General features: G+C 39.9%; 1 protein-coding gene across 1 annotated transcript in view; it reads left to right on the top strand.

Annotated features, from left to right (window-relative positions):
• LOC143292928 (uncharacterized) overlaps positions 1-26,325 on the top strand; it is a 65,554-nt gene extending 39,229 nt beyond the window's left edge. Inside the window, exons 11-24 of the mRNA XM_076603624.1 lie at positions 140-271; positions 3,828-3,959; positions 7,877-8,005; positions 8,664-8,792; positions 10,311-10,574; positions 11,821-11,937; positions 14,131-14,259; positions 14,933-15,049; positions 16,886-17,008; positions 17,678-17,938; positions 18,426-18,683; positions 19,315-19,434; positions 21,410-21,491; positions 23,079-26,325. Of these exons, the coding sequence (XP_076459739.1) occupies positions 140-271; positions 3,828-3,959; positions 7,877-8,005; positions 8,664-8,792; positions 10,311-10,574; positions 11,821-11,937; positions 14,131-14,259; positions 14,933-15,049; positions 16,886-17,008; positions 17,678-17,938; positions 18,426-18,683; positions 19,315-19,434; positions 21,410-21,491; positions 23,079-23,094 (2,009 nt within the window). The 3' untranslated portion in view covers positions 23,095-26,325. The remainder of the gene's footprint in view (positions 1-139; positions 272-3,827; positions 3,960-7,876; positions 8,006-8,663; positions 8,793-10,310; positions 10,575-11,820; positions 11,938-14,130; positions 14,260-14,932; positions 15,050-16,885; positions 17,009-17,677; positions 17,939-18,425; positions 18,684-19,314; positions 19,435-21,409; positions 21,492-23,078) is intronic.
• The last annotated feature ends 451 nt before the right edge of the window (positions 26,326-26,776 follow it).

Below are 26,776 nucleotides of genomic sequence, written 5' to 3'. Positions count from 1 at the left end.
TATCTGATCTGATACTACGAATGTTTCATTGTGACACAAGAATGAATGAAAATTATTTTTGGACTTCATTACAATCATCCATTTATAAGTTAATGAGTTTATTTCTTTGACTCAGCGAAATGCACGTTAACATTTGCAGACATTGACGAATGCAGTGAGGAATACACACCACGTCCGTGTAATGAGGAACTGAAGCAGTGTGACAACCTCCAAGGCTCCTACCGCTGCACGTGCCAGAAAGGCTACAAGGACGTGGATGGAAACTGTATAGGTAGGCTTCAGTTTCCATTGTTTCTCATTGTTTTAACCAGGAAACCGTACCAGGCAAGAGAGATTTTAGACCACGAAAGTGCTCAGTATTCCTGCAAATCATCATCATCACCTTGGAACTCCATCGCAAACGATCAGTCACGTCAGTGACTTCAGAGATGAGAATGTTTCGCAAAGGCAGACGTACAAATGTGGCCGAGCTGTGGGCAGGCTACGTAGATGATGATTCTCGTCATCTCTCAGTGCAGAATTGACAAGTCCTGAAGACGCCTCTCCTCAAACGCCAGAACCCAGCAAGTCGCCAGGCGCTGTGGTCAGTTGCAAGGGCTTCCCACCCGAGGATGGGAATGCTGCAGGCCAAAAGGGAAGCTTTCAGACAGTCCTTGAAGTGTTTCAGTGGTCGTCCGATGTTGCTTGCGCCAGCAGCCAACTAAGAGAAAAAACTAAATTTGGCAATCACGTGTCGTCCATTCAGACTGTGTCCAAACCACCGAAGTTGGGATTTCATAATGAGTGTTTCAACCCGAGACATCTTTCCTCTGCGAAGCACTTATGTGATTGAAACTCTGTCCTCCTGTGAGCCGTTGCTGGTGTGTTTAAGACTTATTTGTCCATGATGCAGGTTGAGGAAGGGCAGCTTCCCAGTTAAGAGAATTTTTTTTCAAATTGTACCCCCTATTTCGATTTTAGGTTTTGAAGGGGAAAGTCGTTGTCTTCTGCAGGCTGATGGTCAGTCCAAAAGCATTTGCTGCTACTGATAGGCAGCTGGCAAGTTCTTGCAGGTATTGTTCGTAACGTGCTACAAAATCAGTCATCTGCAAAATGGAGGTTTCTCACTAGGCCTCCTGGACTTTGGTTTTTACCTGCAGACTTCTCAGGCCGAAGAAACAGCTATCACATCTGTAGCGGACAGTGACTCCAGCATTAGTCCGGGAAAAGGCGGTGAACAACATTGCGAACATGAGGCTGAAAATACCTCGTAGTTGTCGAACTGCACAGATTATGTCTATTGTGCCCCTGTTGCTCCTGAAACCACACTGACTCTCGGAGACAACATCAGCCAGCAAGTGGTGTCTGATGCAGTTCAGGATGAAATGGCCACAATATTTCCTACAATGCACAACGGTGGAATGCCTTTGTGGTTGTCACAAGATACCCTGTCCCCTAAGTTCTTCCAATGGGATGGTCTTCTGGGTTTCCTCAAGTGTCGGTGGATCATGGAACAAAGCCAGGACTTGGCCTGTGGTATGTCCTGGACTGCATGCTGGTCGGTCTGAAAAGGTTGAGCTGATTAAAATGAATGCTAACACTGTATGGTGTCGATCTTCTCGGTGAAGTGAGTGTTATCAGCCGAGCATCCCAGTGTCGTAGCGCTTGAGGAGGGACCATTCTTCAAGTCAGCAAAGAACCTCTTGGAGTTATGGTCGTCTCCATTCAGCTGCAGTATATTTTCGGCCATTGCTACCACCGTCTCAACACAGTTGCGGGTTGCTTGAAGCGATCATACTTTTCTGGAGACTGGACTCTTTGTTGCTAACCCATTTAGTAATGCCTCCTGCTTCTTCTGGAGTTGGATGGTGATCTCATTGTCGCATATTATATATATATATATATATATATATATGTGTGTGTGTGTGTGTGTGTGTGTGTGTGTGTGTGTGTGTGTTCGTTCTTTAGTTTAACGTCTTTTCACTGTAAGTGATATTAGACGAGGGAAGGGAAAAAATCGAGTGGGAGGAGGGGGAGGGGGGGAATTACTGTGTACGCATACGAGTAAGTGAAAGTGTGTGTGTGTGTGTGTGTGTGTGTGTGTGTGTGTGTGTGTGTGTGTGAAAATTATTGATTTAAGTTTTGTTTAAAAAATAAACAAAAAATCATAACAATATAACATATTTCTAATGAAAAACTAACAACAAAAACAGCGAACCAACTGAACTATTTAACAAGGAGTTGAAAAAGTCATACATTAGCAATGGACTGCTGAAGATCGTCAACACTGAAGATGATTTCAGTTCAGGGATTTGAGACTTTAACATATCGCAAGTTGGTACATGATTAGCTGTTATGTGAGCACCACAGATGCAAGAAACATTACTGACATATTTTGTCCTAAAACAATTCATTTTCCATCTGTAGATTAGAGAAATGATTTGCCTCTTATGAAAATCATTATGGTAATGTTTTCCCATGAAACCATACATTTTCTGTATGTTCGTATGTAACTCCGAGTTACCGGTGTGTTTTTCTTCAAACTGAAATTTTGACCATTGGACTTTTTCTACCATGGTGTAACATTCCTGTAGTGAAAGCGAAATATTTAAATCTAACTGCTTCGTGGAGCTTCAAGCTCCTTTTTTTAGCCAAAATGTCAACTTTTTCATTATAGTAAAAACCGCAATGAGAAGGAATCCAGCAAAAGGTTATGTGAGAGCCTCTTAATAAGAGTTCGTGAATCAAATGGTTAATTTCAATAACGAGTTCATACCTAACCGTTTCTTTTATAAGTTCAATAGCGTGAAGAACTGATTTAGAATCAACACAAAATAGAATCTGAAATACAGTTTTCGGAAGGAATATCATGAAATTTAACGCCATTAGAATTGCTATGAGTTCAGCTGTGAAGATGGACTTATTCTCTCCCCATTGAAAAGAGTTTTGAAAGTTAAGGTTTGGAATAACGAAAGCAGCACCAGCTCTATCATTTACAACAGAGCCGTCTGTTAAAATCTTTAGATTATTAAGGTATTTCTCTTCCAAATGGATTCGTACATGCGATGTAAGTAAATTTATGTTGTCATCTTTGGTCAGATCAGTGTGATCGATATCAAATTGCGCTCTTTGAAGTTCCCATACAGGTGTAGGTGATACTACAGACCTTTTAGCAAAATGTGGGGTTTTATTCATGCCGGAATTTGTTAAAATACTTGACGTGTATGTTCCCAGTGTGGTATGAGAGGATATAGATCTAGCTCTCTTTGGAAAATCGCGGTCGGATTTGAGATTTATTTCCGATTCCAAATCATTTTCGTCCGTTAAACTTCTCAAGACAAATTCACTTCACGCAAGTTCCCTTTGATCCTCTAATGGTAATACTCCCGCTGCACTGTACGTTTTCTTACTGGAAGCATGGACTGGTAAGCCAAGTGCCAGTTTATATGCTCTGCAGTCTATGCTTTGAATTTTTTCAATAAATATTTCGGTGCACTGAAGTGTACTTCTTGTGCATATATAAGTTTTGACCGAACAAGTGATGTGTGTGTGTGTGTGTGTGTGTGTGTGTTATCCTTTCAGCTGTGTTATCTTAACCCTTTCTCTCTATCCCGTGTTAAGATCAGTTTTACTGAACATAACCACTGTTGAGTTGTGAAAATGAATCCAGATAACTGGGATGAAAATTATAAATATGCTACATAAGAAACATCGTCAAAATGTTCGTGCTTTGTCATTACATTTCACCAGAGGAAAGACTTGTGATACATCAACAAGATTATCATTACTGGCTTGTTACTATCAGGACTTGGTGTTGTTGGAAATGTATGTGATGGTTCTTCCGGCAGATATTGACGAGTGCAGCAGCAGTCAGAGCCACTCCTGCCAACACCTGTGTGACAATGTGCCAGGCTCCTACACCTGTCGCTGTCACTTTGGTTTTCATCTTGATGCGGACAGGAAGTCTTGCATGAAGGAAGGTAAAGAACTTCGTCCCGTTTGTGTGTGTGTGTTTGTTTGTGTGTATGTGTCTGTGTGTCTGTCTGTGTGTGTGCCTCTCTTTGGTTTTCGTCTTACCCACATAATCAGCTAGCCTTGTCCCTATTTTGGGTACGACCAAATCAGAAATGAAAGCAAGTACTCAGAAGAGTGCAATTCTTACCATCAGCCCGCAGCATACTTTCTCTGTGGAATATGTGTCCAACCAATAGTCTTTCATTCCTTAGGCGTCGGTTCATTCCTCATGTAGTCAACTGGTATTCTACCGGTAAAAACAGATTTTGGTCATTATATTCTGTTTGCAAGATTTCACGGTCTGTTTTTCTTTCAAGCCATTTTGTTTGATAAATACTCTTGGTTGGCTCAGAGACGGGATCTGCATATTTGCATATCATTTTAGATGTGTATAAACAGAAGAGACATGAAAAGCCTTTAACCCTTTGACTGTCATGCACATAGAATTTAGGATCACTGATGACATCAGAAGAAAATTCACACATTTGATCTGCAGTGGAATATCTCCAGATCATTTTCTTACTTTTAGGCTGATTATTCTGGATATTGATGAATGACTTTAAACACCTCTTTCTATTGTTTTTTTTATGGCAGTCAACGTCACAATTAATTCGAATGGTTGAGCGCCCGAGTTAATAGTCAAAATGTGAATTAAATTCACAGATACCGAACAATGAATGTTGTTTTGTGATGTGTTCTACTGTAATATACTATAGTGTTCTATATCTTCTGCTGTCGTGTTTGCTTAAGGATCTCCAAGAGTCTACCCCCTTAACCCTTTCAGAGGACGAGTATGTGGGACAAAATGTTTCTGATGAGTCACTCCACTCAGCGATGCTTTGCACACCTGAGCCGGCAAAACCCATTTACACCTCTTTTGAATTCAAAACTTTGAAGAGTTTTTGAACGTCAGTCATTACTGCGATTCGTCAACTATTCCTCGGGTTGAGGTGTGAAACGATGTGAGGTTAAGGAAAGCTTTGTTTGTGGGTTTATTTTATTGTTGTTGATGTTGAGTTTCGCTTTCTCTCACTCTGGCAGAAATTCAGCTGAAATCCATTGAAGAATTGCTTCCTGTTACTATGGGAGTTTGAGAAGATACCACAGGTAGTGTGGCCTGCATCCACACTAGGCAGAGGTACTTGGCGTTTCGGGTATTTTGCCTTTAAGTTGCCTGGAGTCTTGATGACCCTTGCTTGAAAGAACCATTCTCGAAATTAACCTCACAACCTTTGTTAATGCTACCATCATCAGGGAAAGTTGCATATGCATTGTGCTAACTGCAGTATAGCTCATCATGGCCTGACGTGAGCATTGGCAGAGCACATTCCTTGGGATTTTCTTATCACGCTGCTTGGTGAAGGACCAAGGAGTAAAGATTGATGGTTGGATGCAAGTAATGTTCTACATAGAACGCCGTTCGGGAATTGCTGTTGGTGATCGGAGTGCTGTCAATGGGATCACACTGGTATCAGCATTACTTCATGGAGCACATACCTGTAAACTGTGCGTACATGTCCTTTGGTTATTGGCTATCTCTTAGACAGTTATCACCAACAATTTCTGTGTAAAAGTGGGCATGGTCTGTTTGGGCAACGAGGCAGTCCTGGTCAACCAAATGAATTGGCAGGACTTGCTAATTAGAATGCTTATTCGGGTTCTACTTCAACATAGGGGATTTATCAACAGCGTTTGGTCAGGCTCCTCATAGGCGTGCTGGCATGCTCACCATTGCCATGCAGTTTCTTCCCTTTCACAGATTGTAAGCCAAGACAGCTCCTGTAACGGTCTGTTGCCTTACATTGGGGCCATAGTAGCACATAGTCAGCTTTAGAAGAACGTAATAATTGTTTACTGTCTTGTCATTCAAGTCAAAAGTCATCTTACAACTTATGTAGACATATGGTCTGCATTTCGAGCTGCAGCTGAGTATACCTCATGGGAGACAATGTTTTTTGTTTGTTTGTTTTGTTGTTTGTTTGTTTGTTTGTTTGTTTTTTTTTTGTTTTTTTTTTTTTTTGGGGGGGGGGTTGGAGGGGGGGAGAAGCAATCTTGCACTCTTTGACATTCGGGTCAGAAGTTTTGGCGGCTAATATGAAAGAAAATATTTTTCCGATTAAATTGGATTGTTTTTCTTGAATACCTACTCATTAGCCCCTCCCTCCTCTCCGCGTTGTCACTCTTCGCTACAGGCCTGAAAACGTATTTGATTGGCTAGGTGGTAAGACCATTCACTCCGAGGGGGAGATATGCGGTGGGCTGAATGCAGGTTGCGCCCCTTTGAGCATCTGCTTTTTGTGATTGGACCAGTCTGTTCAAAAGGCACGTACGAACGCGAGCAAGATAAAACAAGGCAAATAGTAACAGTTGTAACAGTGGGTAAGTATTCAAGAAAAAATCGTTTTCAAAAGCAAAATACTCCCTCCCCACCTCCGTCTCTCTCTATCCCTCTACCTCTGTCTGTCTGTCTGTCTGTCTCTCTCTCTCTGTCTGTCTGTCTCTCTGTCTCTCTCTCTCTCTCACACACACACACACACACACACACACACACATACGTAATGTAAGCTTTCTACATTTCAGTGTAGCGCCATTGCAAGAACCAGTCTGGCTATCGGAAGTGCCATGTGTAGGTCAGCCACGTGGTCCATGTCTTGATGGCTTTGAATTGCACACGCAAAACGGAGTTCTTTGAATAGATTTTACAAAAAGCCTTTGGCGTTATAAAACCATGAACCGCTTATCACAGAGTAACACTTCATGTAAATTATTCCCTGAAGCACTTAAACTAATTCCATCTTTCCTTTCCAAGAGACAATAACTATTACCTTTAACACGTATACATTCCATTTTCTTTCCAACAAATGTGTAGTTTCACAGGGTGAGGTCTTAGGTCCTGTGTTATTTCCGTTGTACACTCAACGATCTACAGTTATCTGTATAAATAAATTGTGACATATTGGATGCAATTAATTCTGATGCTTATAGTCTTTATTTTGTGTATTGTAGCCGTGTGTATATATTGTTGGAGATACACGATACTTCCCCTGTCTCAGCGTTTGTTCGCATCGTCCAAGAACTTTTCTTTTCTCACCCCCGTCCCCTCATTTCATTTGTTTTTCTCTTTATATTATTTTTTACAAGGTATTTGTAAGTAACGTAGGGTTTGTTTAATTGTTACCTGCACTTGCTTTCCTTCACTATCATGTTATACAAATACGTAAATGAAAAGAATATATGTAAGGAATATGTTCTGTGCATGTTTTGATTCTTATTTTGTTTTCTTATTTTCGCCCAAAGGACTGGATGTAAAAGTGTAATGATATTGCTTATTTCATTACCGTCGTCAAGTGAAACTCGTTTCGTTTCGTATTCTCCCTGTACAATATCTTCAGAACTTAAACGACTTCTCAACAAATCAGTGACTCTTTGTAGTATGTAAGAACTGTGCAAATTGTTTTCCATCGTTTCTGAGGAAATGGCTCATATCAATGCTCGAATTACAATATTTCCATATGATACTCAGTTGTTATGAATAATACAGAAAGAAGCGCTTTATGGCATATATTCACGTAAGTTCACTGAGGAAAGGGACTAAGAATTTTGTGCAGTTAAAAGTATACTTAAACATACTTAGACATATTTTGTCAGTCCATTTTATATTGTATTAAAAAAAATTGAGGAAAAAGAAATGGGTGTTTTTCTATTTAGGTTGAAAGTGTGGAAAGATAAGCACTAAAAGTCGTGTTACTGAAGTCGACAGATTTCTGTTGGTGATTCAGTGTATTTGGGGGTCTTTCATATTTTCATGATCAACTGTTCTAAGGCTTGTGTTATATGGTTAAAGATCAACGAGCATTTAAATGGTGATATTACATTGTGCCAGAGGTGGACGTTTGTGCCCAGTTTGAAGGCTTCAACTGCAGCCATGACTGCACCCTCAACCTGCAGTACCAAGCAGAGTGTGTCTGTCGTTCCGGATATATATTGGGCACTGACCTCAAAACCTGTCTTGGTAAGTTTGTTGGCTGTTTCGGATTATCCTTGTCTTCATCACCAATTTACGGCTTGAATAAATCGTACGAAATTGCCCAACACAAAACGGGTGCAACATACTGTAATCATTCTGGACGAGTTCTTTCTTCAAAATTATGAACGGTGGATCGGACACGTTCTCCCACATATTGTATTGTCTTGCGCTGTACTGTATTGTATTGTACTTTACTGTATTGCATTGCATTGTGCTGCATTGTATTGTATTGTATTGTGCTATGTTGTATTTTTGTCTTTTCTGGCGCCATCATCATTGACATGATCGTCGTTGTGATCATTCCCGTCTTTCCCCCGCTACGCGGGGGAATGCCCACGCTTTCTCGCAATTCCACGCTGTATCGCAATGTGAGAGAAAGCGTGAGTTTGTGAGAAAGCGTAGGCTAGCTTGGGTCTTCATAGAAACTTTGAAAGAGGCTCTGGAAGTGAGCGTCTTACGTTATTCCAAATGGATGGACCCTGAAAGGAAAGAGTACGCTGAACGCGGAGAATACGATTATTAGAAGAAAACGGAGATTTCGAGATGGTGTATAGTGACGAAGGATATCAGTGTTTGACTGCAGGGGTACAATATGTTTTTTTCCAGCAGCTCAGAATGAATAACAACGTGATGTGTTTTAAAGATGTGGACGAATGCAGCCTGGGGACATCGGGATGCGGCGAGGGCAGTGTGTGTGAGAACCTCCCAGGTAGTTACCGGTGTGTCTGCCCTGCTGGCACAGTGCTCGACAATGATGGCATGACTTGTTTGGGTGAGTTGGACTATTGTCCTTATCTCTCATATATACATATATATATATATATATATATGTGTGTGTGTGTGTGTGTGTGTGTGTGTGTGTGTGTGTGTGTAGTTATTGAACATGTCTGTTTACGTGCGTGGAAATAGGTATATATGTTGGGTGCTTTTGTACTGTCACGGACGACATAATGGTTCCGCTGTTTTTTCTTTTCTTTTACATTTATGGAGGGCCGGTGGGTCGCTGGATTATTTTTAGAGGCGGGTATGGTTCTTATGTGCGTGCACGATGTTTTCCATCGTGTGTGTTCCCCTTGTGTTCGAGCGTAGAGAGAGATCGTGTTGTTGTGTTATGTTTTCTATGGTTTGTAAGTGTCTCGTGCAATTGAACGGAAAAAAAAATATAGGAAGCTGAGTGAACAGAGTGAGCGGAGTTCTAGTGTTTCAAATGCTCCTCGCCGGTTTGTCCCTACCTTCACTCGAAGGGAGTCAGTCCTTGGAGAAGGACAGTGGTAGAACCAGTGCTTAGCGGCTGATGTTCGTTCTTTTTCCTCTTTAAACGACTTTGTGTCCGCCAGTGGAACTGTTCTTCATCTGTGTTTCGATGTTAGCACCTGTTGTTCGTTTACGGAACACTGTGCGGTGGCCAGTGGGTGACTTTTGTTCTTGTCCTGTCAGCGTTTCTCCAGTTGCCTGGCGCGCGTCTTGAGGTGTTGTACCTCCGTTCGAATCGTGGGGAAACGTCACGTCGCTCTGGGTAGGAGCTTGTGTTCCAGTCTTGTTTATATATTTTCCTCCGTCGTGGTTCATTGTTACGTTTGTATTTCTGTCTCCTGTTTGTTGTGACCTTTCTCTTGTCACGGTTTATTGTGAAAGTTATGAGCCTGTGAAGGGGCGATGAGTTGTCACGTGTTGTTAAAATGTTATATTGGAAATGTAAGGAATAAATATTGAAATTTAAGAATTGGGGAGGGTGCACGTCCGCTTTAGCACGCGTGACATGTACGAACAAGCTTTTGTGTAAGAAAGCGCTATTTGTTTCTTTTTTCCACCAGTTTTGCTTACATTGTTAATTTTTACACAACGAATACAACTGGTTCTCATTAACCAACAAAAGAATCAACCACACTTCTGTATGATAGTCAGTTGTCTCCGACTATAACCATCAGAACAGCAGAGGAGACAACTGCTGTCCCAGCTATCTGGGTTAGAATTCTATTATAGTGGAGAGTGTCTTGCCCAAGTTACATCCCCCACTCTCTCGGCCAAGAGGGCTTTAGGACAGTTGGTGTTGGGATGGTTCCCAAAGGCCAGCTAGCCCCCAAGGCTGCAGTACTAAGAGCCAGCCTCCTAGCTTTAGAGTCATAGCCCTTCACAAAAGACTAAGCTGTAAATGACTTCCCATTGCAATGGAGAAATCATTGATCATAAGCTCTCACTTTGCTGTTGGCCCAACTACAAGCTTACGTGTGACATAAGCTGAGCGTGGAGCCACTGACACTAACACTACCTATCTGCCCCGGCTCAACAGCGTGCCCTGAAGGGCGCTATGGGGAGGACTGCTCCAACCTCTGTAACTGCGGGCCGGGTGCCGAAACGTGTGAGCCCACCCGTGGCTGCCTGTGCAAGTCTGGGTGGACAGGAGAGAGGTGCGAGGAGGACATTGACGAGTGTGACAGTGTCGCCAAACAGCAGCAGTGTCAGGCCCAAAATGCCCAGTGTCACAACTTTCCCGGAGGATACGAGTGTCGGTGCGCACAGGGTTACAGGAAAAACGACAGCGATATCTGTCAAGGTAAAATCTGAGAGAGGGGAGAGGAAAATTATTGCTTGTTTCTGATGTGTATTATATAGTTGTGATATGTGTGTGTGTGTTGTGCATTTTAACAGTGTATTCGTTTTGCCTCTATGGGTGTGGATGTGGTATGTACACTCGTGTCAAAATACTGGAAGCATAGGCCCCTTAGCCTTTATGATTGCACTCTTTCATGTCCATTTTTCCATTCTGTACATAAAAACACACTCACATAAAAGGTGGGGGTCAACCACGACTTCCGTGGATCCATGTTGACATCCCTAAAGCAACATTGGCAAGAACAATAGATTCCATTGTTCGGTGCGGCATATCAGCTCCGGTCGATGTGTTTTGTATGTCCATGCATGCATGCATGTGTGAGTGAGTGTATGTGTGTGTGCGCGCGCATGTGTGTGTATGCATTTTACTGATATGTATATACGATTTACTTGCTGGATGATTTTATTTGCAGACATTCTTGTACAATACATTATTGTCGCAACGTATGTGTGTGCATTTTACTGATATGTATATACGATTTACTTGCTGGATGATTTTATTTGCAGACATTCTTGTACAATACATTATTGTCGCAACGTATGTGTGTGTGTGCATTTTACGTATATAATTATACGCTATCTTTTATGTTTATATTTGTTTACATTCTTGTGCAATACCTTATTATCTTAACAGGTGTGAGAGACAGAGAGAGAGCATATGTGTGTGTTTGTGCATTTGAATATAAACGATTTATGTACTGGGTGTTTTGTTTTATTTTGTTTTATTCCTTATACACTGTTGTGCAATACCTTATTGACTTAACGCGCACGCGCTGGTGTGTGTGGTCTTTTTCAACGTATTGACACTGTGAGTTCTTATTTGACTAGTTTTAATGTCTTTTATAATGCACAAATCATTTTATGTTGGTGTTTAGAAAAAGCCTGTGATTGCACAAGTTAATTTCCATGTTGATTGATAAATTTGGCCTTCACCCCTCCACCGATGTCGAATAACATTCAGTTTAAAACAGCTGATAAATCTCCTGCAGTTTGTAAACAAGAAAATAAAATAATGTGTTTTGATTAAAACCTTTTAATTGAATATAATTGAACAACAGGGGAGGTAATTAGGTTAGATGTTCTCACTCAGCAGACGACAGCAGCTTTCATTCGCTGACAGGCATCAGTTTGACATGATGTATTGCCGTTCTTAATGCCATTCTCTTGACGCTGCTGTCTGGTTTCAGATGTCAACGAATGTGCAGATAGTCCATGTGACCAGATCTGTGAGAATAACCCGGGGAGTTACAGATGTCTGTGCAATAAGGGGTTTTCTTACAGTCTGACGACCAAGGCTTGTGAGGGTAAGATACTGTGGTTGACTCTGACAGTGTGGAAATTATAACCATGCTTCTTAGCAAAGTGAGTCAGTGTTTGTGTTTCAGTTGCCTGTGTATGTTTGTGTACAGGTAGCCTATGTATATAGGGTATGGCTTTGTATGTTTTTAGTAATTGGACACTACCTGTTGTTAGTATGATACTGAATTGTGCAACAAATTTCCCCGTGAGAAATTTGGACTGTACTCCCCGGGGAGAGTGCGTTGCTACAGTGCGTCGCCACCCATTTTTGGTTTTCTTTTTCCTGCCTGCAGGTATATTTGTTTTCTCATCAAGTAGATTGTTCTACAAAATGTTGCCATGGTTAACCTTTTGTTGCCGTGGGATCTTTAACGTGCGCTAAGTGTATGCTACACTTGGGACCTCAATTTATTGTCTCGTCTGAATAATTTGTATTCAAACTACCACTCACGGTCTAGTGGAGGTGGAGAAAATACTGCCGAGTATGGGATTCGATGCTGTGCGCTCAGATTAACTCTCTTCCTAGGCTATATATCTGTGTGTTTGTGTTTGTGTCTATGAATGGATGGATGAAAGGGTGAACGGATGGATGTGTGTATAATGAACTTTTTTTTTTTTCTTTTTTTTTTTTTTACAATTCTTTGTCAACACCAAATTTGACAATAAAACAGAAGAAAATAGTTTGTTTTCCACCTTTTTACATACAACTTGATTTCAAATAAATTTGAATGATGTACCACTGGGAGTGGCACAACAGACGTTTCAACAATCATTTCATTATTGAATTCCTTTTTCACAAAAGTTTAATACTTTTGTCTTCCAAATTGAGTTATTGATGAATCGAAGTCATCTTTTCGTTTTTACTTAAGATGTTAGCTTATTCTGCTGGTTTTAGAAGTTACATTGATGCATGCATCTGCCAAGAGCAGCAAGATATTATGTAGAGGGAAACAAATCTGAGTGTGCTGTGAGATTTTTAAAACAGATCTTGAATGAATGAATGATTGATTGATTGATTGATTGATTGGTATGGATACTTATATAGCGCCTATCCTCGGTCGGAGACCAAGCTCTAGCCGCTTTACAAACACGGGATCATTTGCACAACAGGCTGTCTACCTGGGTAGAGTCGACTGACGGCTGCCTCTAGGTAGAGTCGACTGACGGCTGCCTCTAGGCGCTCATCATTCGTTTCCTGTGTCATTCAGTCAGATTTCAGGCACCCATGCATACACACTCAGACAGGCATGTAACATTTTACGTGTATGACCACTTTTTTGTTTTTTTTACCCCGCCATGTAGGGGGGCTGTACGCTGGGTATGTTCTTGTTTCCATAACCCACCGAACGCTGACATGGATTACGGGATCTTTAACGTATTTGATCTTCTGCGTGCGTATACGTACACATGAAGGGGGTTCAATCATCCAAACCAATAATTAGAAAATAAAGATGCCGTTGTGCTTTACACTCAACATTAAGGTCTCACACTGTTTACATTAGCCCGAGAAGTTGTATAAACAGTTAAAGCAGCGTCCTTAGTGATGGTTAGCCTATTTGTTTGTATATTCGTTTAGCGTATATGGTACGTTTATGTTACTTCCTTCCCAGTAGATGATAACGAGACAGACACAAACGTCAGCACAGGTTTCCGGACAGGAAATCAGAATGTGAATCATATCGACAGTTCGGGAGAACATACCATTGAATGGACTGCATAATGTCCACGAACGAATTTTGAAATATTAGGATAATTCTATCGCATGAATACTAAAATTTAGTCATTTCAAGAAAACACAGAAAATGCGTGACTTACAAAAAAAAAAAAAAAGAATTAAAAAAAAAAGAAGAAGAATTATAAAGATATTTTACTGCCGCTTTTCGTCAGTCATCTTGCCAGCATGTCAGTTTCTGTGTCATCTGTTCAACAAGCGTTTGGGATTTTTGTTATATGATTTTCTAAGCCGGAAAATCCTTAAGTGAGGAAATGGTCAAAGCATGATAGATTCGATTGCTACATCTGCTTGCACATTTGAACATACGTTTATCAATTTTGACAGGACTTGTTTTGGTTTTTCTTTGATTTCAAGAACTGACGGATATTCCACCAGGGAATGGGCCCCATGCTGTTGGCTGGAGACTGATGAATGCTGTGATGTGCTGAGACACTTGTCCACATTTACTTTTCTTTCCTTTCAGACATTGATGAATGCTCAGTGGCAGTGACGAACCAGTGCACCCAGACTTGTGAGAATACGATTGGCTCTTACCGCTGTTCCTGCCACCGTCCGGGTTACGTTCTGGATAATGACGGCTTCTCCTGCACAGGTGTGTTGTAGAGAATCTCGACTGTGGACTCTCTCTGTCTTTGTCTGTCTGTCTGTCTGTCTGTCTGTGCCCCCCCCCCTCTCTGTGTCTCCTTTTCATGCTCTCTGTCTCTCTGTAAGTGTTATAATACCCCTTCCCATGCCCACCCCCAGTCCCCTGGTTTTGAATTGTGGTCCATGGCCAAAGTTCATTAAAACAATTTCGTTCGTTCGTTCGTTCGTTCTCTGTGTCTCCCTTTCATTCTCTCTGTCTCTCTCTCTCATGATTTTATGAAGTAATACGCAGTATGCACGGTTACTATCCAACCAAGACATCACACACAAAAGAACTAACACACACACTGGCTAACAAAGCAAAGTTCCTGGCGGCTGTAACTTGCACCATTTCGACATGCTCCATTTTTATATAGTAGCCAGAAAGTATAAGAAAGAGGCCCCCTTTCCTTAATATTCTTATTGCAGTGAAGTACTTTGTAGCTGTGGTGGTTACTCATAAGAGAAACTTGTAAAAAAAAATATATAATATATATCATTTAGCATGATACTCAGTTTGACAAAGGCTGATTTTCTTCTTAAAGCTGGAATTATTTTTCGGTGTAGATAATTGTTCTAATTGTGAAGTACAGTGTTTGCATCTGTGTGTGTGTGTGTGTGTGTGTGTGTGTGTGTTACAGAGACGGCAGCATGCACAAGAACGGACTGCCCGTCAGAGAACGGTGGTTGCAGCCGGGAAGATTGTTTCTGTAATAGCGGTTACCAGCTGACAGGCCAAAACACTTGTGAATGGATAGGTGAGATATGTTAATTAATAAATCTTCTTTTTTATCTCGTATGTATTGAAAATTCTCTCCATTTTATTCAATACATTCGATTTGGTTAAAAAGAGGAAATAAAATTCATCTAAATGATAATCATACATTCATCATCAGCATAATAAAGAAACGGTCTTAGCAAGCATATTAATGATGGTTTTTATAATACCAGTGCTTAGACAATAGTCACATATTTCGATGCCATTGACAATATCAGGTACACCTGCGCGAATACGAAAGTCATGATAGTAATAATGATAATTATGATACTTATGATAATGATAATGATGATGATGTATCTTTCTTCTTTTTTTAAAAATTTATATGTAATTCCCAAATGCAGCTACGTACTAACACGACACACACCCAAACACAGTCATCCACACACACACGCACGCACACTCGCGTGCGTGCGCACACACACGCAAACACACGCACGTACGCACGCACGCCCCCCTTCTCACACACACACACAGACACACACACACGCGCGCGCGCACACACACATACACACACACGCGCGCGCGCGCGCGCAACGTATAACTACAGGAATGCATGGGATAATGAATAAGCCTCACGATTGACGGGAAAAACGAAGAGCGCAAAAACAGTGCTTCGTTAAAATGGAGCAAATAGATACGACGGAAGTAACTCGTCAAAATAGCGATTGACAATAACTGCAGCTTTGTTTTCACATCGTGAGTGAATAGGGAGCCAGTCAGCTCTTTCAAAAGCAGTTATACTTGTTCTTGCTTTCGTTTTTCCAGGGGAAATTTCAAAAGTTTCTGAACCCTTTGCAAGCAGGAAAGCATTTCAGCTGAAAGACCGACAAAGACAGAGTTACAATAATCTGCCCGGGAAGTTATCAGGGCAATACTGATTCTCACAGATGCATCACGAGACAAATGGTCGTGCAGATGCGTTGTGTCTGAGTTCAAGACATGATGCGCGGCAGACACAGCTAACATGTTCTCGCGAACACAGCCGTGACCCAATATCACTCAGATATTTCATGGATGCTGCGATATCGCAACCCCGGTGTTTGATTCATGCTTGGCTATACATGTATTATTTTGATTTATCAGTGTTTGGCATCGATTTGTTGCTGCTCATCTGGTGAAAATCCTCTTTAATACGAGACTGAATGTCTGTCTCAACAGAACATACGTTATTTGTTGAAGCACACTTTGAAAGTTTAGTAGCAACAACAGCCATCATCATCAACATATTTTGTTCTTTTTCATGTAATAGTGTGGCACTGGGTATATTGAAACCAAGCACATCTAAATTTCTGTGCTTACTGAGCCCAGTTGTTTCTGAATAAAGTTTATTCGGTAAATAGAACAGTATGATACAGGAAAACATGTGCAAGAAAACAATACACCGTTTATGTCATTTTATGACCTCTCACAGCTAACCCAAAATAGTCTAGCTTTTTAGTAACTAAGTTGGTCTTTATGAATGGAAGCTTAAGACATCTTGGGTGAAAATTCCATTTGTGATGGGCAATATTTCGTTTCTGTAACCCACAGTCTTACAGCAGTCAGTGTTTTAATGAGGAATTCCACATCCTCCCGAATTGCTATCTCTAACTGCATTACAAATTGTTCATAAAAATACAGGACAGTGCAGTACAGTACACATGTTAGATACCTCATACAACATAGTACAGTGAACCATAGCACAGGACAATATACTCCAGTATAATGCAGTGTATCACAGTGTAATGCAGTGTATAACTACGGTGTAAAACATTGCGTAAATTACATGTATTTCCATGGCATTTAGCTCCCACTGTGTTTCTGTTTTGAGCAGATGAAGACCTGTGTGCTGGAAACCTTTGCCAACAACAGTGTGCGGAGACGAGTGACGGCCGATCCTTTGTCTGCAGCTGTAACGATGGCTATGCCCTCAACCAGGACTTCAGAACATGCCGAGGTAACCCTGTCATCTGGTTATGTTTGCAATAGATACCATTCTCTCTCCTGCACACACACACACACACACACACACACACACACACACACACACACACACACACACACACTCGCAGTGGATCACAGTTGTTTAATTTTTTATCATTAAAAGGGGTAAAACAACAGCGAAGAACAAGTAGAAGATTATTATAAATGCATGCATATAGAACTTACTCGTATCAGATTTTAAGATAACAAGGAATTTACATACACATGTGTACTTTTCCTTCACTCACGCGTACACAAACCCTAAACATAATTCAATCAGATTGGCTTTTCAAAAAAATGCACACACGCACACGTGCGCGCGCGCGCACACACACACGCACACACACACACACACACATATATATATATATATATATAGAGAGAGAGAGAGAGAGAGAGAGAGAGATAAGCAGCCGAACACGTCACAAATTGCATGTGACATAGTAGACATGCATCACGCGAATACATTCTCGAACACACAGCTCTCGTCAGAGGTGAGCATGGTAATACAAAAAATGACTTTCAGTTTTCTGTTTGCAAAATAAAACGCCAGCTTTGTCCTGCAGAACAAAGAAACTAGCAAGAAATGTGTTCCCTCATCTGATTTGGGTCGTGAATGACTTAGTAACTGCTTTCTTTCCAGCTTGTGCTGAAGGCACTTATGGCAAAAACTGCGGTAAAAACTGCACGTGCAACCCTTCTAAGTCCTTGACCTGTGACCACGTGCACGGCACATGCAGCTGTGCTGACGGATGGGAGGGTGAAACGTGTGACACGGACATTAATGAGTGCAGCAACCCAGCAGTGTCCTGCCCAGACCACTCAGACTGCGTTAACACGCAGGGCAGTTACCTGTGCCAGTGCCTCACTGGTTTCTTCAAGAACGCCCAAGGCCAGTGCGAAGGTTCGTGTTTTGCAGCGTCCTTATGGATTTGTCTTTCTATACAGTACTAATACTTATAGTCACAGAATTGTAAGAAATGCTTTTCTTGATACTAACATGTTGTGTCATTAAAGTCATGAAAATACGTGTCCACTAGTTGCCCTCAAATCTTTTTTTTGTTTTGATAAGATGTTTACTTAAAAGTCAAGTCTTTGTTTCTTCAGTTTTGGCAGATGTCTCTGTGTCTTTGTCGTTTTGTTGTTTGCTAGCAGATGTTATATTTCAATAACTGCAGACTTTTTTGCATCTCATTCGAGTTGTACAATTTGGCCAGTGCATCCTATTTGTTTTCATTATCGTTTTTGTTTGCATGTATATATGTTTTTAGTGTGTATTTTTCTGTTATATTTGTCAGGACTATTCTCTACTCTCTTGTTGGCTAAGAGGTTTTAACATCGTACACAGTACATCGTACAGTTTGCAACATAGTGCTGTTTGTGTGTCCTAGCTTGTGCTTCCAACATGTACGGTGCCAACTGTGCCACGCAGTGTGAGTGCACTGCTCACGCCCATTCCTGTGACAACGTTAACGGGCAGTGCCAGTGCCAGACAGGCTGGCAAGGCGTCCGCTGTGAGACAGACGTGGATGAGTGTTCGACCAATCAGCACCACTGCTCAGGGGACCACGTGACCTGTGTCAACCGAGATGGTGGATACAGCTGTGGTTGTGAAGGCGGCTATGTTTACAACGGAAACACCTGCTCAGGTATCATTGAATTGTCACACAGTCATTTTTATATTCTCTTCCTGTCCAGTGCATATATGTTGTCTCTTATCATCAGAAATTAAGAGCAGCTGGAGTTGTCTGTCACAATTTGTCTGTCTGTCTGTCTGTCTGTCTCTCTCTCTCTCTCTCTCTCTCTCTCATCTTCCCAGATGCCTTTGTCTTCCCACGAGCATCGAATTTTTAACTGATTCCATAAAGAATATCTCCATAGCTTCAATGTAGTTAAATGAAAAAAAATTTAGTTGTGTCCAACTGCAGTCATTCTGGCAAAGTCCTATGAGCAGTTACAGTGAAAACAAACTGCTACATTGAACGTTGGATAATGATATAAGTGAACTAATAGCAGCAGCAGTTTCAGTAGCAGCAGATGCAGCAGTATTAACTCATTCCTGATAATATCATGGGGAGACAGAAATTTGGTTGCCCATAGTGAACCACTACCTATCAATCCCATAGTAGATTTTAACACACGTGTTGAAATATGTTTGTATCCTTGTGTACACACACACACACACACACATGCGTCTGTGTGTCTGTCTCTGTCATTCTCTCACTCTCACTTCATCTCATGTTTGAGAGATGGTCTGTTCACTGATTCATCTTCTTTCAGATGTGGACGAGTGTTTGGACCCTGCAGCCAATGACTGTGAGCAGGTGTGCACTAACACTGTGGGTTCCTATGTTTGTAGCTGTGCTCCCGGCTTCACCGCTACTGGTAATGCTTGTACAAGTAAGTATTATAACGGGTGCGTGAGTATACGTGCTCTGGGCATGTGTGTGTGTGTGTGTGTGTGTGTGTGTGTGTGTGAGAAAATAGCATGACGTGCGTGCGTTCACATACTATATCAAGTGTCCCCCCTCCTTATCTGTACATCCGTTTTTTATGTCTGTCAGTTTCCGCCTCTCGGATGTTGCTCTCTCTCTCTCTCTCTCTCTCTTTCTTTCTCTCTCTCTCTCTCTCTCGCGCGCGCGCGCGCACTGTTTTAGCAGCCTAATTGTAGAAAGAATTTAAACTTCGGGATATGTTTGGTCACATAAGTTATGTCCTTTTTTCCTTTAAATGATGTGCCCAAGGCTTTGTTTATGAATTATACGCCTGTCTTGCTTCAACACTTAAATTCTGAGCGAAAATTTGCTTTGAAATTAGCCCTTTTAAACTCATGTGCATTAACTTCTAATATACATACATACATATATATATATATATATATATATATATATATATATATATATATATATATATATATATACATAGAGAGAAAGGGAGAGAGAAGGATAGATAGATGTTTCCACACATTCTTATAATTACAATGAACTATTGGGGAGGGCTAAAGAAGAAGAAGCTAAAGATGTTTCCAGTCAGGTTACTGTTACGTTTCCTTTTCTTATTCACATATTTCAGCGCTTTTATTGACACATCTTGACACTGATTAATAGCCGTTATTTGATGATCATATTTCGTTCAAATAGTAACTTTTTCTGCTTAGTACGGAAGTTACACTGATGCATACATTAGCCAGAAGCAGCAAAAGTCTGACAAGTGATGGGATGTGAATCTAAATATAAAATGGGGAATACTTTTTCCCACTCATAAAAACCATAACATTCTTAAATATGACTCGGGCATGGAAGCGTCAAGTTCTTACACAACCTATATTCACCGAAGTTCTGTCGGTAAACAGAGTCGGAGTTACTCGTTTTCATGCATATTCATAATCAGCACATAGATCGCATTGATAGTTTGCGATCACATTTTACCGAAAAGAGGCTGCCAGATTTTATTCAGAGAAAAATTTGTGTTTTGGTTTCATCGTTTACTGGATAATGTCCACGAACGACCTTATAATTATCAACAGATCTACTTGCACATCCACATGTGCATGGAGGAGTCAAAGATACTGCTAGGGACTTAACTAGCACTCAGCATGCGTGTCATGGAGAAAACCTCATGAAGTTCTTCCTGTTTCAAATAGATCAACCAAAAATAAGACAGGTCACAGACTGAAATCGAAAAACTGTAAATGTTTGGCCTAACTGTAACAGCCCACACAGACATTTTCATCACACTGCATCTTGAATCTCTTGCTCAGTTCCCAGCGGTTATTATACTAATCATGTGTTTTCGGTGAATGGAATTTTTGATAGTATGTGTTCTGTATCATTAAATATTTTCAAGTAAGCTGCAAACGTGTGTTCAACTGATAGCACCAGAGTAATTAGATTTGGGGCTTATTTCATCCTTTGTTCATATTCCTCATAGTGCCATCTTACATGTTAATAGATATTGTATGTACACCATTAACCTGGTCTTTCAGTCCCGATGTTTCCTTTGCCTTAATCTTGGTGTGACCTTTTATAGCCCCCGCAGCCCCCCCACCCCCCAACTATTTTGGTCGATAACTTCTTGATCTCGTTGAATTTTGTTCAGTGTTTATGTTTGCTCAACTGGATTCATGTAACATATCACAAGAATCAACCGTTCACGGGAAACATAAAACAAAACACCAGTGATTTGATCAATGATTAGACAAAGAAATTAACTTTATGAATTACCTCGGTTGTTTACTTGTCACCCATAAACTTTTTTTCCCTCAAGGTCTGGATTAAGCTGCTGGTCAGGTATCTGGTCAGCGTTATTTCATTGAACCATATGTTTGTTTTATAGCGTCTTTTACTACAGTGAGTTGCATTTTTCACCGCCCCAGGTACTACCCCCAAGACTTCAGGATCACCACGCTCAAGTTCCCTGAGAGGCGCACTCCTTGTGTCGATGTCTCTCCTGTTATGGTGGGTTTATTGTGTGTAGTGTAGTGTAGGGAGTGTGTGTGTGTGTGTGTGTGTGTGAAGTAAGTCTGCAAGAAAGTATGCCCGTGTGTGTGTGTGTGTGCGTGCGTGTAGTTGTGAAGTCAGCCTTCAAGAAAATAGATGCATGCTTGTATATGTATGCATGTGTATGCATGTGGAGTAATGGCCTAGAGGTAACGCGTCCGCATAGGATGCGAGAGAATCTGAGCGCGCTGGTTCGAATCACGGCTCAGCCGCCGATATTTTCTAGACCTTGAGTGGTGGTCTGGACGCTAGTCATTCGGATGAGACGATAAACCGAGGTCCCGTGTGCAGCATGCACTTAGCGCACGTAAAAGATTCCACGGAAATAAAAGGGTTGTTCCTGGCAAAAGTCTGTAGAAAAATCTACTTCGATAGGAAAAAATAAAACTGCACACAGGGAAAAAAAAAAAGGTGGCACTGTAGTGTAGCGATGCGCTCTCCCTGAGGAGAGCAGCCCTAATTTCACACAGAGAAATATGTTGTGATAAAAAGAAATACAAATACAAATAAATACAAATATGTGTGTATGCATATGTGTGTGTGTGCTCACGAACGCGTGTTGTGTTCATGCACGTGTGCCTGTGTGTATGTGTTTGTGCATACACGCATGTTTCATTTTGTGAGCATGCACATATATATGTGTGTGCTTTTGCTTGAGGTTCACAGATTTTGAGTTTCAGTTTTAATGGTAAGAGTATAATAGTGTTTGTGTTTATGTTACCTGATTTTTTATGCTAAAAGCATTATGGTAGACTTTTTGAACTTTTTTTTTTGTAAAAGTATGCAAAAGATTTTTTTCAGAGGCTGTAATTGTGTGCGCAGCTTCACATGATCACGCCATGGATTATAACACTTTGCTGCCGTCTAATATCACTTAACAGTGAAAAGACGTTGAACTAAAGAAAGAAGAAAATAAGATATTGCAGTCACACAACAGAATTTCAAATTTAAGAAGTCTTTTCTCTTTGCTGTCATAAAAGTCTGATTACTTTTTTTTATGAAAATACAAAGAAAATGAGCTGAGCACACACACACACACACACACACAAACACACACACACACAAATGCATAATTTGTTCTTTTTTTTTTTTTCTGGTGTGTTGCACAACACAGTTTAAATCCCCAAGGAAAAAGTGGAAAACAAAATATGAAAAATAAAACTAAAATGGTTATGAATGGAACGTCTGAAAAGAAACACACTTTGATTTGAATGCGAACATTCGCTGGAAGCAAACAGCATTAGCTTTAATATCACTCCACAAAGTTGTATTGAATCATAGGAAATAGTTTCTCTCCCATTTGCAATGGATTAATGCATGTTTCATTGTATGTGCGGTTTACTTCAGTTTAGCATGTTAGCGTTTTATGTTTTCAAATTGAAATAGTTATTTCTCGTGAATTGTTTGTTTGTTTGTTTCTTAATCACAAAAGTATCCTCTCTCTCTCTCTCTCTCTCTCTCTCTCTCTCTCTCTCTCTCTCTGTCTGTCTGCCTCTACCTTTCCTTTATGACATATGTTTCATTTTTTGTTGTCGTTTTTTTCAGGATGGTGGACAATTAAATTCACTTTGTATACAACTGCCGCAGACTGTTGGATAGCCTGAATCAACGAGACTTGTCCAAATGAGAGTTTTCACCACGAAAAAGAAAACTGTCTTCAACACTGAGAAAAGAAAAAAACAAAATCATGGAAAGAAACGTGATAAGAACATTCAGTTTTTTGTTGTTGTTGTTGTTTTATTCTACTTTTTCATTTTGAAAATGTATTTCCAGTTTTACATTAATGATGAAAAAGAAAATTGTCGCCTACATTTAGAAAAAAAAAAAACTTTTAAAGGAAACATTTCAGTAAAATTCTGTTGATTTTTTAAATAACTTTTTCACTACTGATTTTGAATTTAGCATTGACTTTGTGAAGTGCTTGAAGCACGTTTTTGCACGATTGCAATGTACAGTTAGAAAAGGAAGCTTGTTTTATTAATCAGTAGATGATTCATAGCTACAGTCCCATTCACACCATCTTTCCTTACTGCTTTGTGATGCTTTCGTTTTTTATTATTGTGTTCTGGTTGTTAAAACTGTCAAGAAACTAACAATACTGCAACACTGTTTGGTAATCTCTGAGAATTATATAATAAAAAATATAAGAAATGCATGTAGCGCGTATGTGAAAGGACAAGGCCATTACAGGAAACAGAAGTCAGACTCGATAACAACAAAAAAGAAAAAGAAAATTCTATGATAAAAGGGAAGAGAGAACGGACCCCCAAGTCAGTGATTAATATGTGATTGTGTGGGTTCTCTGCTGAGAAAGGCACGAACACATAGTTGAATGTCTCTCTATGGGTAGCCCACAGGCTGGCTATTTAATTAGTACTAGTCGTATGCCTTATGGGTTTCTACCTTTAGAAGTCGGCTGAATCACTTCTGGATTTATTGTTGCCATCCTTGAGACGCATCAATTATGTCTAGTTTTGCAGTGTTCAGCCTTGTGTTGTTCTGATCTGTTGGTGATTATATTTGCTGTTTCCAACATATTGACCACGTCTCATACGCGTCTAAAGAAGAATTTAAAAACAATATTTGAGTGCTTTATTTCATCCATTTTTTGTGGGTTTATGTTTGATTATTGATATCCAGAAGCCACATTTCATGTTTGTAATTTTGTGCAATTTGTTCGATTTGTTCAGTCCGGTAATGGTCGCCAGTGAAACGATATAAACAAGGATTGAACGGATTATTCAACAGTTTGTTTTTATTTGTTCATTTTTAAACCCAACCCCTTGTTACTGCGTTCACCCCTCCCCCTTTCTGTTCCGGTTATATTCGTATTTTTCAGCCAGTTTTACTTTTGAAAAATTACTTGGTGACTTAAAGTAGCAATCCTCCTGACTTTAGCAAAAGGGAACACACATTATGTGCTAATGTATAGGCTGTCCATTGTAGTCAGGAATGTATTTAGTATAAACTTTGTTTCATTCTTTTTGTGGGAGAACTAAAATATAATTGCCTTGGCTTAGTAGTTTTGTTAATGTGTATTTGGCATTATTTAGTGTGCTGTGGTATATAGCTGTTACTCATTATTTTTCTCCCCCGCCCCCTTTCCTCCTTCTCTCTCTCATCTCTGGCTCTGTGTGTGTGTGTTTCTGTCTCTGTCTTTCTGCCCCGTTTCTCTATTTGTCTGTCTGGAAGTGCACGAACTTCTTCTTTCTGTCATATTGATAATGTGGTGGTGGTGTTTTTACTGCTCTTCTATTCGTCAACTTTGAATATCATGCACAAAGACCGACATTTAGAAATATTGTGCATCGTAACTATGCGATGAAACATAAACGATAGTTGATAGCAAAATTAACCAATCAAGAACAAAAATGAGCGGAATAGGGGCGAATGGGAATGATGGGATAAATAAGTCTGGCTACCCACACATTTCGAATGTAAGTACAGAGACAGAACGCTCATGTGAGCTAATGTTTATATAAACACATGACAGTACAGAAAACGATCATCTGGAACATCTCTTGCAATCTGCTATGATAAAGGTTTTATATACAGACCATAATTATTTGTATAAAACGTGTTTTGCGATTACGATAGTTTCTTGAGATTCGTATTTTGAAATCATTAAACTAGGGAGTACATATATCCTGCTGTCATAACAAAAATGATCATTTAGCAAGAAATACTGTCATTACAAATCCCGAGTCCACTGGTCTGTCTGTCAGCGCCTAAACGTTTTCAGCAAATTTGATGAAGTTTCAAGTTTATGAATATTAATCAGATTTTCATTTTAAAATTTCTCCATTTTTAGGTATATTCCTTAATTGCTCCACGATACTTGTTCTAGTAATTGGTAACCCTCTTGAAAACAGATATATGATTGTGTAGTTTTGTGGTTTCATATTTGTGTTTTGCACCTTTTTTGCAGCCATGTGTGTGTAACTTATAATCAGGATATTTGATCAGAAAGTGTATTCGGACATTTGCCATATTTAAATTTTCATTCTTTTTGATGTCAGTATGACGTGTATCAAAATATCTTTTATTAATCTCCCAAGTGTGGCTTGGAATTACTATTTTCCGTGTGTCCAGATTGCCTGCGGTAATTTCAGACTTTCTGAAAAAGTCGAACACAAAAATACCAATGGGCGTAAGATATATGTTTCGCTCTTTTCGAGAAGTTGATTTCTAATTTTTACTACTTCTGAAATAAAATTTTCAAAATTATGTTTTTTCTCCAATATGAACCTTCTCTTCCTCTGTTCCACTTTGTTTTCCCGGGATACTTCTTCATTTTTTACATCAGTTTGGAGGAATTCCATCATTATCATTTCACCATAATGAAAGTTCATATCTTTATCTATTGACAAAACTGTTACAGCACGAGGTGACGTATTATTCATATGCTATACAAAGTTCGGTGCGTTTCGTTAAATGCACAATAAATAACCGGCATATATCAAAGACGTCAACATTGGCTTGGAAACGATTAAATTCCTTCAACGATGGAAAAACTACATTCAATTACAAAATCTGTAGTGCAATAAAAGCCATGATAGCTTCGTTTCAAAGACTAAATGCTCATGGTATGAGAAAAGGGAATTTCGCTGGCAAATCAGTTGTTTTCGGTTGTACTTCATTTCAAAAGCGTTTATATGCGTTCTAGACATGTGCCCATAATTCGTTAAAAATGAATAAAGCTGAGTGTGAATACTTTTCCATTTGTATGTTGAACACAGTGATCTGTTCACTTATTGTAGTTGTTTCTTAAGACTGTGTCTTGTTTTCCACACAAACAAATCCAAAGACACTTTTTGTCCAGTACTGTTAAAAAATCATCCAGTTGAACAGGCAATCCAGAGATGTGTACAGTGTACATTTTGAAAGATTCAAAGATCTCAAAACAGCAACGCTTCCAGCTGAAACAAAAATTCTCTGACCAAATTTTAAAATATAATTATTAGCATTTTTTCAAGTTTCATGTATTAAAACTAATGCTATGGTATCGTAGTTTTATTTAGTTTTATTTACGTTTTTTCTCGTGTACTTGTGTGTGCATTGTTGCCTTTATATATTCGGTTTTGTAATGGTTTTGCGTCTTGTGTATTCCAATAGAAACAGTGCTTTTGGTATTATTTTATTTGCTTGGTTATTCTGTGCGATATTTAGTTTACTTCGATTTTTTCTATGATCGTATTAGCTTCTACGGTATTTGATTGTCTTACTAATGAGACTCTTTGATG

The sequence above is a fragment of the Babylonia areolata genome, chromosome 18, assembly GCF_041734735.1.
Source record: "Babylonia areolata isolate BAREFJ2019XMU chromosome 18, ASM4173473v1, whole genome shotgun sequence".
Lineage (NCBI taxonomy): Eukaryota > Metazoa > Mollusca > Gastropoda > Neogastropoda > Buccinidae > Babylonia > Babylonia areolata.
Note: the sequence above shows the minus strand (reverse complement) of the source record. Positions and strands in the feature narration are given on the sequence as shown.